This window comes from Lontra canadensis, unplaced genomic scaffold (genome assembly GCF_010015895.1).
Source record: "Lontra canadensis isolate GAN:19392208 unplaced genomic scaffold, GSC_riverotter_1.0 scaffold27, whole genome shotgun sequence".
NCBI classification, from domain to species: domain Eukaryota; kingdom Metazoa; phylum Chordata; class Mammalia; order Carnivora; family Mustelidae; genus Lontra; species Lontra canadensis.
This window is the reverse complement of record NW_022631021.1, coordinates 1,500,837-1,515,268: the sequence shown is the minus strand read 5'-3', so window position 1 is coordinate 1,515,268 and position 14,432 is coordinate 1,500,837. Positions and strand designations below refer to the sequence as shown.

The 14,432-nt window shown below is 38.1% G+C and overlaps 1 protein-coding gene across 9 annotated transcripts in view; it reads left to right on the top strand.

The window, feature by feature from the left end:
• Positions 1-14,432, top strand: part of SLC26A8 (solute carrier family 26 member 8) — a 78,960-nt gene that overhangs the window by 22,747 nt on the left and 41,781 nt on the right. For all 9 annotated transcript variants that reach the window (XM_032864331.1, XM_032864334.1, XM_032864330.1 and 6 more), the window contains 2 exons: positions 8,560-8,676; positions 10,118-10,299. In XM_032864331.1, the coding sequence (XP_032720222.1) occupies positions 8,560-8,676; positions 10,118-10,299 (299 nt within the window). The remainder of the gene's footprint in view (positions 1-8,559; positions 8,677-10,117; positions 10,300-14,432) is intronic.

Genomic DNA, 14,432 nt, shown 5'->3' with positions numbered 1-14,432 from the left:
TTTTGTTTTCCAGTTGTTCATTGTTTACATATAGAAATATAATTGATTTTTGTGTTCGTCTTGTATCCTGCAACTCATTTACTAACTCTCATAATCTTTTTTCCTTGGGGTTTACTACATTGATAATCATGTCACCTATAAATAAGGACAGTTGTATTTCTTTTTAATCTGAATGACCTTTATGACTTTTTCTTGCTTATTGTGCTAGCTAAGATTTCCAGAACTATGCTGAAAAAGAGTGGTTCTCTGAGAATAGACGTTTTTGCCATGTTCCTAATCTTAGGAGAGAAAGCATTCAATCTTTCACCATTAAGTATGATATTAGCTGTAGGATTTTTGTAGATGCCCTTTATTAGGTGAAGGAAATTTCCATCTATTCTAGCTTGCTGAGAATTTTTATCTTGAATGGATGGTATATTTTCTCAAATGCTTTTTCTGCATTATTGATATGAGCATGTGATTTTTCTCTTTAGATTATTAATATGGTAGATTACATTAATTGATTTTTAAATATTGAGCCAGCCTTGCATTCCCAATATAAAGGAGTACCTTGTAAAATTTCCATGTGGCAGCTATAAACCAAAATGTTCCATTTGTATGGGTACATTCACTTCCAGAAAAGTATCAGAAAGTCTCTAGAGGGCTATAATGGAAGACCTGAACTCTTGGGCCTGATGCTTTAACTGCGAGTCCTCTACTGACTCCCACTTATCAAAGGTCCTGCATTTATGGTGAAAATTGAGGCCATCCCATTGCTAAAGTACCAAATTATCAGTGTAATTTCATACCAAAGGGAGAATAGATATATAAGTTTACCTAGCATCCAGCATAGTATCTAACACATAGTGGGTACACAAGATCTTTCATGAATAATAATAATTACATAACGACATGAATGAATGAATCTGAGCAACTCTTGCTAACTAAGGGACTGTGTATTATTTTAAGTAGTGTGAATAATGAAATAATTTGTTGGGGGTGCCTGGGTGGCTCAGTGGGTTAAAGCCTCTGCCTTCGGCTCAGGTCATGATCCCAGGGTCCTGGGATCGAGCCCCACATCGGGCTCTCTGCTCAGCGGGGAGCCTGCTTCTCCCTCTCCCTCTGCCTGCCTCTCTGTCTACTTACGATCTGTCAAATAAATAAATAAAATCTTTTAAAAAAAAAGAAATAATTTGTTGTATAAATAATTCAAAAGTTTTATTTATTTAAATAGGTAGTATCTGACAACTTAATAATTTCCTTCAAATGAAACAAAAATACTACATGGCAAAGAACTTATTTAAGAAGTTCTAGATGTTGGCACACCTGGGTGGCTCAGTGGGTTAAAGCCTCTGCCTTCGGCTCAGGTCATGATCCCAGGGTCCTGGGATTGAGCCCCACATCAGGCTCTCTGCTCAGCGGGGAGCCTGCTTCCCTCTCTTTCTCTGCCTGCCTCTCTGCCTACTTGTGATCTCTTTCTGTCAAATAAAAAATAAAATCTTTTTTTAAAAATTTAAAAATTAAAAATTAAAAATAATAAAAAGTTCTAGATCTTCCTTACAGTACAATTCCAATTTATAAACATAAAAGAAGGTAGAAAATCACCATTAGGGAAACACCACACTAGTAATTTTCATGGATAAAATCCACTAACAGATGTTAAAATCAGTGGATGAAAGTTTGCAAACTATGTAAGGAGATCTGTGTAGTTTTGAAGATTCTTTCTCAAGATAATTGCTAACTACTTCTCTACTCTACAAGTAGAGAACTTGAGAGAAACAACCTGAACCAAATGATCAATGCTATGTCATCACCAGTAGTAAGACATAGAGAGATTTTATGATCCTGTGATATGACACACTAAGAAGGACACAACATTATGTCTGTAGCATTCTCGCCAAAAACATGTAAACTTGTACTATCATGCAGAAACTAAAGACCACCCCAGAATGAGGAGCATTTGGCAAAATAATTGATCTGTTAATATTCTTTCAAAGTGTCAAAATCAAGTAAAGACTGAGGAACTATTACAGATTGCAAGGCTGAGGAGAAATAACAACTAAAATGAATATGGGATTCTGGATAGAGTCCTAACAGAAAATGGAAATTAGTGGAACAACTAATGAGAGTCAAATAAAGTCTTTAGTTAATTTATAATGTTAATTTCCTGATTCTGATAATTATACAATGACTATATAAAATACTAACATTACAAGCTAAGAAAGGATTAATGGAAACTCTATTATTTTTGAAACTTTTCTGTAAGTCTAAAATTAGTTCAAAATTTAACAATTTTTTAGTGTAGTGGGAAGTTTGGAAACTTGGTTTCCCTTTATTTCTTCACAGCCTAAGCTTAACCAAGATTAGACCACTTAGTTCTCAGGGTCCCACCAAGTAATTCTCTCACTTCCCTGTATTGGTAAGTTATTTGAAATCCTACATTTCAGTGTGCCTGGGTGGCTCAGTTAGTTGGGCAGCCAACTCCTGATTTCAGCTCAGGTCATGATCTTGGGTCCTGGGATTGAGCCCTGCATCTGGGTCTGCTCTCAGCAGGGAGTCTGCTTGAGTATTCTCTCTTCCTCACCCTCTGCCCCTACTCCTGCTTACTCTCTCTCTAAAATAAATGAATAAATCTTAAAAAAGGAAGAAAGAAAGAAAGAACGAAAGAAAGAAAGAAAGAAAGAAAGAAAGAAACCTACATTTCAAAAGACTTTCTCTTTGTGCTCTATGTTGCTTATCAAGAGTAAATAAGGGATGGGACACCTGACTGGCTCAGTTGGTGGACTGTGCAACTCTTAATCCCAGAGTCATGAGTTTAAGCCCCACATTGAGTATAGAGCTTACTTAAAACATAAATCAATATGATATATATATTTTTTAAAGAGTAAGTAGGGGCTATTCAACATTATACTTGAATTCATAGACAGCACATTAAAGCCAGAAAAAGAAATATGAGTATAAAGATTGTAAAGGAAGAAATAAAACTTCATTAGTTATAGATGATGATTTTTCTAATGAAGAAAATAATCTACAAATAATTAATAGAACTAATAAGACTTTATCTAGTTTGCTGGATACAAGATCAGTATATAAAAGTCAAGTATATTCTTACATACCTGCAGGGAACAGATAGTGAAATTAAAAAAAAAAAAAGATAACATTTACCAAAAGCATAAAAAATATGGAATAAGTTGTAATGAAACTAAGAAAAGATATGTAAGTCCTCTTTAGAGAAATTATAGTTTACTGAGTAATATTAATTAACTAACTTAGTTGAAATTAATGGAGAAATAGCATATCCAGGAGTTAGAAAACTCAATATTTAAAGATCTCAGTTCTCTCAAAATAAACTTCATAGATTCATTACAATGTTAATGTAGATCCCAATAGCATTTTTAAAAAGATTTTATTTATTTATTTTATAGACAGAGATCACAAGTAGGCAGAGAGGCAGGCAGAGAGAGAGGAGAAGCAGGCTCCATGCTGAGCAGAGAGCCTGATGCAGGGCTCGATCCCAGGACCCTGAGATCATGACCTGAGCCGAAGGCAGAGGCTTTAACCCACTGAGCCACCTAGGTGCCCCCCCAACAGCATTTTTTAATGGAACATTAAAAGCAGATTCTAAAATGTATGTGTAAATGCAAAAAGCCAAGAATGGCCATGTTCTTTTGAAAGAATAGCATGGGAAGACCTGCTCGTCCAATTATCAAGACTTAATATAAAGTTATAATATTCAAGATAATGTCCACCGAAAGTAGACATTCTTATATGTGTATATTGGAATATGTGCAAGGATCATGAGCAATCTCAGGCACTCACCACAACATGGCGTGGTTCTATACACATGATATTGAGCAAAAGAAGCAGAAATTACATACAGTGTAACTCCATTAATATAAAATTCCAACTCAGGCACCTGGGTGGCTCAGTCATTAAGCATCTGCCTTTGGTTCAAGTCATGATCCCAGGGTCCTGGAATCGAGCCCTGCTTCGGGCTCCCTGCTCAGCAGGAAGCCTGCTTCTCCCTCTCCTACTTTCCCTGCTTGTGTTCCCTCTCTTGTTATGTCTCTCTCTGTCAAATGAATAAATTCCTTAAAAAAAAAACATATATATATAAAATTCAAACTGAAAATTCATACTGAACTAAACTCTATTGTTTAGAAATATGTATACTACTGGTAAAGCTATAAAGAAAAGCAAATAAATTTTTATCACCAAGTCAAAATAATGAATACCTTTGTGGGAACAGGTGGAATTATAACAAAGACCTGGATGGTGGTAACAAAGGTGTTTGTTTTATAAGTATTCATTCAGCTCAACATCTATTTTTTTTTTAAGATTTTACTTATTTATTTGACAGACAGAAATCAGAAGCAGGCAGAGAGGCAGGCAGAGAGAGAGGGAAGCAGGCTCCCTGCTGAGCAGAGAGCCCAATGCGGGGCTCGATCCCAGGACCCTGGGATCATGACCTGAGCTGAAGGCAGAGGCTTAACCCACTGAGCCACCCAGGTGCCCCAACATCTATTTTTTTTTTAAGATTTATTTATTTGAGAGAAAGGGAGAGAGTGCATGTGAGAGAGCTCATGAGTTAAGGGAGAAACAGAGGGAGAGAATCCTAAGCAGACTCCTCCTGAGCACAGAACACAACCCAGGGCTTGATCCCACACCCTGAGATCATGACCTGAGCCGAAACCAAGTGTTAGTTACTCAACAGACTGAGCCACCCAGGCACGCCATCAACATTTATTTTAATGCACTTTCTATATGTGTACTATATTTCACAATAAAAATAGGCATTTTTGACTTAAATTATCAAAACTATTACTAAACTAATTCCTACAAAATAGCAAGATGGTGTAGTATTACAGTAACAATCAGACCAATGGAACAGAAAAGAGTCATACAAATATATGTTGCATACTTTATATCATATGTTTCACTATAGAAACAAACTTCTTAATGAATGATATGAAACAATTGGATACTTACATGAAAAAATAATTTTTAGGAGCACCTGAGTGGCTCAGTCAGTTAAGTGTGTGACTCTTGATCTCAGCTCAGCTCTTGATCTCAGGGTCATGAATTCAAGCCCCACATTGGGCTCCATGCTGTGCAGGAACCTACTAAAAACAACAAAAACAGCACCAAAAAACCCACAATTTTTAGACGTCTTCTCTATGCCATACATAAAAATCTATTCCTGGTAGATTAAAGGCCTAAAAGTGAAAGGTAAAACAATCAAGGATTTTTAGAATTATGTAAAATAATATTTTCATGATCTTGAAGTAGAAAATGATTTCTCAAAGACGACATAAGAAGCACTAGCCTGCTTAAAAGGAAAAGACTAATAAATTGAATTAAGTAAAAGTCTTGTTCATTCAAAGACACATAAAGATTGAACGACAAACCACAGAATTGGAGAGGTATTTGTAATACATGTACCCAACAAAGGATTTAAATCTGTAATATATATACTCCTACAAATCTGTAAGGAAACAACTCAATGAGACTGATCAAAATTACTGACAATCAGTGAAGTGAAAAGTGAGGTTCAAATGAGTTACACACTAACTCATACACACTAAAATTTAAAACCTGACACTATCATGTGCTAACACAGATGTAGATGATGGGAACTGTCATACAATGCTGGTGGAAGTGTAAGTTGTATAACCATTTGGAAAACAGGTTGGCATGTTCTGGAAAAATGCCCCAGCAATTATGCTTCAGAATATAGAATCCCAAGGAACTTGTACTTTGATGCACCAAGAGGCATTTACAAGAATATTCATGGCAATGTTACTCACAGTGACCCCAAACTGGAAACAAAGACAAGAGACTGTGCAAGCCTAGAGACAAAGAAAATAGGGAGATCACTGCCTTAGATCCTGATGGTTTTTTTAGTTCCGGTTCCAGTCTCTGATGAGACCTAACTGTCCTTTGTACACTTTTAGTAAATTTCCTGTTTTGCTTAAGCTAATTTGAGCAATTTTTCTGTGTGTGTGGGAGGGGCTTGAGGGAGGTGGTTTGGTTTTTTGTTTTTGCAATCATTAGAACCTTGCTTAGGAAAAAAAAATGTGGAAGGAGAAATTATAAATTACAAAGATCTAAGAGACCTATCAACCAATGTGAGAACTTCATTTGAATCTGATAAAGATTGTCAAAGATAGTACAACATATAATAGCAAAATTTTTTTTTAAAGATCACCCCATATCTTTGGCTGAAGGTTTCTCATGTGGTTGTAGTCAAGCTGTCGGTCATCTCAAGGCTCCACAGAGGCTGGAGATCAGTCTTCAGGCTCGCTTATGTGTCTGCTGACAGGCCTGGGTTTCTCACCTTGTGGGCCTCCATCTCCAAGAGCACTTGAGTGCCCTCCTAATATGGCAGCTGGCAGGATCAGCTACATGCAGAACCCCTAGTCCAAAAAATATTCAGAATTTCAAGATGGTCAGACTAGAGCATTAAGCCAAGTGTGGTGCCTTCTAAGCCCAGTTTAATTGTATAGGTCACACATTCTTGAAGCCAACTGTGGCAGCTGGTGGCCTAGATGAAGGAGACAGTGAGTCAAAGAGAAACCAAGATAGAACCCACAGTCTTCTTGCAATCTACTCTCAAAAGTGATATCCTATCATCTTTGTTGTAGTCTGTTTATGAGATGCAAGTTACTAGGTCCATCCCACACTTAAGGGGTGAGGATCACACAGAGGCAGGAAAACCAATTAGCCATTACAGATCATCTTAGGGGTTCTCTACTACAACAACCATTTATGAAATAAGCAGGGAAATTTGACCATTGACTGGATATTTGATAGAGAACCATTATTAATTTCTTAGGTATAATGATGGTATTGTAGTTAAATTAAAAGAGGGTATTCTAGGGCACCTGAGTGGCTCAGCTGGTTAAGTGTCTGCCTTCAGCTCAGGTCATGATCCTAGAGTCCTGGGATCAAGTCCTGCACTGGACTCCCTACTCAGTGGGGAATCTGCTTCTCCCTCTCCTTCTCCCTCTCCCCTGTTCATGCTCTCTCTCTCAAATAAATAAAATAGTTAAAAATAAATAAATAAGTAAAATAAAAGAGGGTCTTCTTTTGGGGCACCTGATTGGCTCAGTCAGTAGAGCACAGGACTCTTGATATCAGGGTCGTGAGTTTGAGCCCCACATTGGGTGTAGAGATTGCTTTAAAAAAAATAAGAGAGTTGGGGTGCCTGGGTGGCTCAGTCTTAAGTGTCTGCCTTTGGCTCAGGTCCTGATCGTAGAGTCCTGGGATCAAGCCCCGCATCAGGCTCTCTGCTCAGCGGGAAGCCTGCTTCTCCTTCTCCTACTCCCCCTGTTTGTGTTTCCTCTCTCACTTTGTCTTTCTCTGTCAAATAAATAAATAAAATCTTTTAAAAAAAAATAAGCGGGTCTTCTTTTAAAGATATGTACTGAAATATCACCAGATGAAATAATTTCCTGTCTTGGATTTGCTTAAAAATAATATGAAGTGGGAGAGGAGTGAGGGAATAGATGAGACAAGATTGGCCATGAGTTGACCACTGTTGGAGCAGATGATGGGTATAATGGGAGTCCATTATACTGTTTTTGTACATGTTTGAACTTCTACACACACACACACACACACACACACACACACACAACCTTTCTTGTCTAAGACACTAAATTGGCTCACTGAACTCATAACTGAATTCAAGCGAGCACATGGTATGATGTAAGTTGAAGATAGATGGCCCCGGGTGCCTGGGCGGCTCAGTTGGCTGGTTGTTAGACTCTTGATTTTGACTCAGGTTGTGACCTCAGGATCATGAGATTGAGCCACGCATGGAACTCCATGCTGGGAAGGAGCCTGCTCAAGGTTCTCTCTCTCCCTCACCCTCTGCCCCACCCCAACCCTCCCCTGCCCTTGCACATGTACACGTACTCTCTCTTTCAAAAAAAAAAGAAGAAGAAGAAGATACACCCTTAGGGCAGGAGCTGTGGGCTTGTTACATCAAAGGATGAAAAGATGACACCATGCATGTTAATCCATTTGCTTCAAAATTTCCAAATTCTCATGGTGTTCTTGGAAAAGAAAGTAAGCATTGAAGGAGTTGTTGAAGAAAGAGACCTAAGTGATTGTCATATGAAAGAGGGACTGCACATACCAATGTGGAATCAAGCCAGTTACATATGATTCTTCTCTTGTTCTCCAGCTTTATTTCCAGTCCTGGAGGATGCCCGGGCCTTCTGCTATTAGACAAGGTGTGAAATGGGGCTGTTTCTCAGCTGCTGGAATCAGAGGTCTTATTCTTGTGACATTTGTTTTCCATGATTAGCATGAAGACCTTGAAAGGAGAGGTGTTTAAGCCTGTGATTTAGAACTGAGGTGTAAAAGCATGTGGTAAAGTAGGAGGAGAAGCTAGATATCAAAGGAGGTAATAAAAGGCACTAATGACGGGCTTCAGGTTAAGAGATCTTATTACCACACTCAGCAGCTAGACACGTAGATCATTTTTATTTTCAATATTCTTTACAGTTTTCATTAAAGGTGACTTTGAAAAGCCAGCCTAACTTTTCTTACTTGAATTATCTTGTTTTTCAGCCCTGACATTTAGCTTGCTGACGAGGCAACTGATTCCTCCTCTCAATGTCTGTTATGCGGCTTTCTGTTCTTCAGTAATTTACATCATTTTGGGATCATGTCATCAAATGTCCATTGGTGAGTTCAGCACTAGAACTACAGGAGGTGGATGGACTTTTCTGCCTCAATCATTTCCTTATTGCTATGTTTAAGGTAGGATAAAAGGAGGCAGAAGATGGACATTCTATCCATAGGGTGAGTGTTCAGATTTCAGAGATTGTGCCATTATCAATGTCACTGCCAGACAGAGTCAGCTAGCGCTTTCCCAAAGGAATTAGACAGCAGGGGCTTTCCCTGGTGAAATTAACATACATTGAAATCTGACTGCCCTCAACCCAGAAGATCCAGAGGCAAGTTTGCCAATATTCCTAGAGTAGATCCATCTTTCAGCTGGACCTATAATAACCCAAGTCCATGGGCCTACATTTCAATAACTATATTAGCTTATTAATTTACAATGAGAAAAGGCTGTAAGCAAAGCACTCAAATCCATAGGACAAGCACTTTCCTTCCCTGAGTCAGAAGTTCATCTACTAATTTATAATTAGAAATAACTTTTACAGGGACCAAACTAGTTGAAAGTCGTACAAGCAGCACATTTTCTTCACTTAGGTAAACCGTCATAGCAATCAAACCACAAAATGTGCAATAATCTTGAAAGGGCATTGTCAACATCTACTTAGTAAAGTGCCTTTTTCTTGGCTTCCCCACTGAACAACTGACCACCCAACCAGCACTGATCATTTTGACGGACACACTTCTTCTCCAGATACATTTGTATATCCCGTCTGATTACCACCCCATTATTCTAGATGCAGAGTGCTATCCTGCCTTTTTAAAGGACAGTATCACATGTCTTTACTAAAATCCATAATGTATTGATTTTACATTGGGAGACTGAGAGGACAATTTATTCCCATATTTCCAAGTTCCTGGGGCATAGCACAATCATTTCCAGATACTGATAATAAGGCTACAGGAGTTTTGTTTCTGTTAGGTAATTTAAAGGTAAGATTTGCCTTTACTCCCATATGTGACTATGTAGATTGGAGGACTGAATGAAATCATGTTTGAAACAGGTTTATCCCATTGTCATTTTGCAACTAATAAATCCTTCACAGGTGATAGGTGCTATTTTTCTTATAATTATTGATTAGCTTTGTTTTCTGATCTGCCTACCTACCATTTCAATTTCATTCACCATCTCTAAGAGCAGGTACAGTGGCTGAGCCTGATATTCATTTCCAGCCAATTTCCCTTTGAATCCCACTCCTTGTGCCCATATTGCAAAGAGGTTAATACCTGTACCACCAAGATCTAAATTCTGGACGATGCTCATGGCATGTGGAACCAGAGTTCTTTTCTTTGCTCCTTCTTACTTTTCCAATGGCCGCTTTCAAAAAAGAAAAGTTCTTCAGATCAAAAACAAAACAACATTAGACCATGCCTTGATTTTTCAAATATGTCAGGTTACCTGGATTTAAAACTGCACTTTCTGCCCCAACACCTTCTTTCATAGGTTCCTTCTTCCTTGTGAGTGCTCTGATGATTGATGTGCTGAGATTGTACCCGTTCAACAATGGCAACCTGATTCTGGGAACTTTCATCAAGGATGACTTTTCCAAGCCCTCCTTCCTTGCAGACTATAACAGATCCTTGAGTGTGGTGGCATCCACAACTTTTCTGACTGGGATTATTCAGGTAGGATCAGAGTCTCCGAACCCCTGAAGAAGAAATAAATAAATAAATAAAGGAGCTACAAAGGGACCCCTTTCTTTTGTTGCTCCTTTTATCTGTCGTGATATATCTAGAACTTTAGTTGCTTATTTATGAACACTTACAGGATGTGTGGATAGGCTCTCCTTAGTGACAAAACTTCTCCCCTCCTCAGAAACAATTCACCATTGATTTAGGATGAGACACTGAACATTCTCATTTGTCTAAAGAAGGTCCTAGGGACTATGGTCTAGAGTTCTATTCATGATTTCATGTTTTTTAAAAATGTCTTTATATTCTTTCAACAAGACTAACACTCATAAGCTCGTGTACTAAACTTTGGGTTAAGTAAGCATGAGAGCAAGATCTGGAATCCTTTTTTTAAAATTTCAGGAGCACAGCTAACAGTAATATCAATGACTTATTAAAATATCAAAACTTATTTTTGGTGTGTCTTTGATTTTCTCTCAGAGACTAACATCTAAAGCTTCACCCATTGAACAGAAGTCACATATGCTAGCTTTATTTCTCTTTCTTTGCAACCAATCTACTCTCTAGCTAATTTTTGCTGATCTCTCCTGGAACCATCTTTTATTAGATAAGGTTTTATTGAAAGCCTACAAAGTCGGGGCGCCTGGGTGGCTCAGTGGGTTAAAACCTCTGCCTTCAGCTCAGGTTATGATCCCAGGATCCTGGGATCAAGTCACACATCAGGCTCTCTGCTCAGAGGGGAGCCTGCTTCCTCCTCTCTCTCTGCCTGCCTCTCTGCCTACTTGTGATCTCTGTCTGTCAAATAAATAAATAAAATCTTAAAAAAAAAAAAAAAAGAAAGAAAGCCTATGAAGTCTAGCCCAGATACCAGCTATACGACTGACTTAAATTACCTTACATTTATGGGCCTTGGTTTCCTTACGTGTAAAATGGGAATAATAACATTTATTTCATAGGGTTCTTATGAGGACTAAGTGAGAAAATACATGTAAAGCACTCAACACAGAGCCTGTCACATAGTATAAGCATCAGTATGTGATAACTACTGGGTACAGAAATATGAATTTGGGTACTTTGACAGAGACCAAAAATAAAAAAGAAGATGTAATTCCTATGGTTAAAAAAATCAATCTTGTAGGAGAAGACAAAATAACAGAATACAAATCAACAACCTATGAGTTCTCTACATGACCCTGGGCATGTTCTCTTGCCTCCTTTGAGCCTCAGTTTTTTCATCTAATAAAGGAAAAGATATCCCATTTCCAGAAAGATGAAATAGATCTACTTTTCCCTATGCCTCCTGCTAAGTACAACTAAAAGCCTTGGAACATTATATATAACACAAACATAAGACTCTGAATAGTGGAGAGAAGGCAAACTGGCTCAGAACCTCAGGATCCAAGGAATAACACAATGGTGAGTTTCCAGGATTTTCTTTTTGCCTCTTATATTTCAAACTTGGTGCTAAGGAAGCCAGAAACCCAAATGCTAATACCTATGCACACACACATACACACACACACACAAAGCCCTAACGGAAGTCTGTTCTTTATAGCCACAGCACCAAAAAAAGCTAGCAAAGCTGAAAACTTTTATGTATAACTACTATACTCCAGACAAATACCAAGGAAAGACAAAACAAAACTGTGATATCAACCCCCTCATGCCAACAAAGGCCAACTGAGGAGTCCAGACTTTCACCCTTACCCACCCATAATGAAGTGCACACCCACAACCCCAACTGGGGTGTTGTCAGTGAAGGCCAAATAGGGAGTCAAGATTTTCATTCCCACTGTGCAATAATGAGACCCTCTTCCTACTCCTCACTAGGGTGGTATCAGAGATGGCCTTTGGAAGAGGACAACCCCTTCTGTTGTAGTGTCAGTGGATGCCAAATGGGAAGAAGTAAGGTATTCCCATCTCTTCCAACCAGAATAATATCAGCAGAGGGCTAGTGGGAGCCAGAACTCCTACCTCTGCCCAGCAATAATGAAGAGTCCTTACTGCCACAGCTGTCGGTGGAAGCTTAGGGGAGAAGCTGGACTTCTACATCTACAGGCAGTAACAAGATGGCACCTGCCCTCTCCCCTGCCATCACTTTGTCAAAATAAGTAAGGTAAAACACAGGTTTAAATAAGATCCAGCATATCATAGCATAGTGTCCAAAATGTCCACCATTGAACTGAAAATTACTTGTCATGTCAAGAACCAGAAAAATCTCAACTTGAATGAAAAAAGATAATAAAAACATGCCAGCACTGAGATGACAGAGATGTTAGATTTATCTGGCAAAGATTTTAAAGCAGCCATCCTAAATATGCTTCACCAAGCAATAATGAACATGCTTGAAACAAGTGAGAAAATAGAAAGTCTCAGCAAATAAACAGAAAATATGAAGAAACAAATGGAAATTTTGGAAGAGTAGAGGAGGCAGGAAAGAATGAATGAATTCAAAGAACGAACAATAGAAACTGCCCAATAGGAACAACAGAGAGAAAACAGACTGGAAAAAATAATGAACAGAGACTCAGGGACAAGTAGGGCGATAACAACACATCTAATATTTATATCATGAGAGTCCCAGAAAGAGAGGAGGAAAAAGATGGGGGCTGAATTACTTGAAGAAATAACAGCTGAAAACTCCCCAAATTTGGCAAAAGATGTAAGCGTCCAGAGTCAAGAAGCTGGGAAAATTTCAAACAAGATAAATCCATAGAAATCCACCCTAAGACAAATTATAGCCAATCTCTTAAAAACTAAAGACAATGAAAAAACTCTCAAAAGCAGTAAGAGAAACACTTTGCCTATGGGGTGGGGTGGGGGCTGAACAACTCAAATGGCAGCAGATTTCTTATCAGAAACCATAGAGTCCAGAAGGAAGTTACACAATATTTTCTGTTTGCTAAAAGCAAAGAAATGTCAACCCAAAATCGTATACCCAACAAAAATATCCTTTAAGAATCACAGGGAAATCAAGACATTCTCAGAGGAAGGAAAACTTAAGAGAATTTGCTAGAAGCAGACCTACCTTAAAAGAATGGTGAATGAAGTTCTCTAAACAGGAAATGATAAAAGAATCTTGGAACATCAGGAAGGAAGAAAAAATAATGGAAAGAGTAAAAATACGGATAAATACAATAGATTTTCCTCCTCCTCTTATGCCTCCTAAATTATGTTTGATGGTTGAAATGAAATTATAACACTGTGATGTGGTTCAAAATATATGTAGAGGAAGTATTTAAAACAATTACCATAGACCCCTGAACAACATGAGTTTGAACTGCACAGCCCCACTTATATGCAATTTTTTAAAAATAAATACTGTACAGTATTGTAAATGTATTTTCTCTTCCTTATGATTTTCTTGATAATACTTTATTTTCTATACCATACATTACTGTAATAATATAGTATGTAACACATATACCAAATGTTAATCATCTGTTTATGTCATTGGTAAGGCTTCCACTCAATAGTAGGAGAATAGGAGTTAAATTTTGGGGGACTCTAAAGTTATATGTTGGAGGCGGGTGCTGGGTGGCTCAGTCGGTTAGGCATCTACCTTCTGCTCAAGTCATGATCCCAGGGTCCTGGGATCAAACCCTGCATCGGGCTCCCTTCTCAGCCCAGGAGACTGCTTCTCTCTCTCCCTTTGCCCCTCCCTCTGCTCATATTTTCCCTCTCTCAAATAAATAAAGTCTTAAAAAAGAAAAAAAAGTTATACATGGATTTCAACTGTGTGTGTTTGGGGAGGGGGTGTTGCCCCTAACTTCTGTGGTATTCAAGGGTCAACCATAATTTTGCAAGATGCTGTCAGTGGGGGAAACTGAGTAAAGAGTACACAGATTTCTCTGTAATGTTTCTCCCAACTGCATATTGATTTATAGTTATCTAAAATAAAAAGCTTAAATTTTAAAAAGAAGTCTGTACTAGAAAATGTCTAACATTCATTGTTATGTGTTAGTCACTGTTCAAAATACTTCACATGTATCCCCTCATTTGACCCTTACAACTCCTTGTATGAGGGTAGGTATTACTATGATCCTTTTTTTTTTTTTAAGATTCTATTTATTGATTTATTTATTTGAGAATGAGAGAGAGAGAGCTTGAGTGGGAGAAGGTCAGAG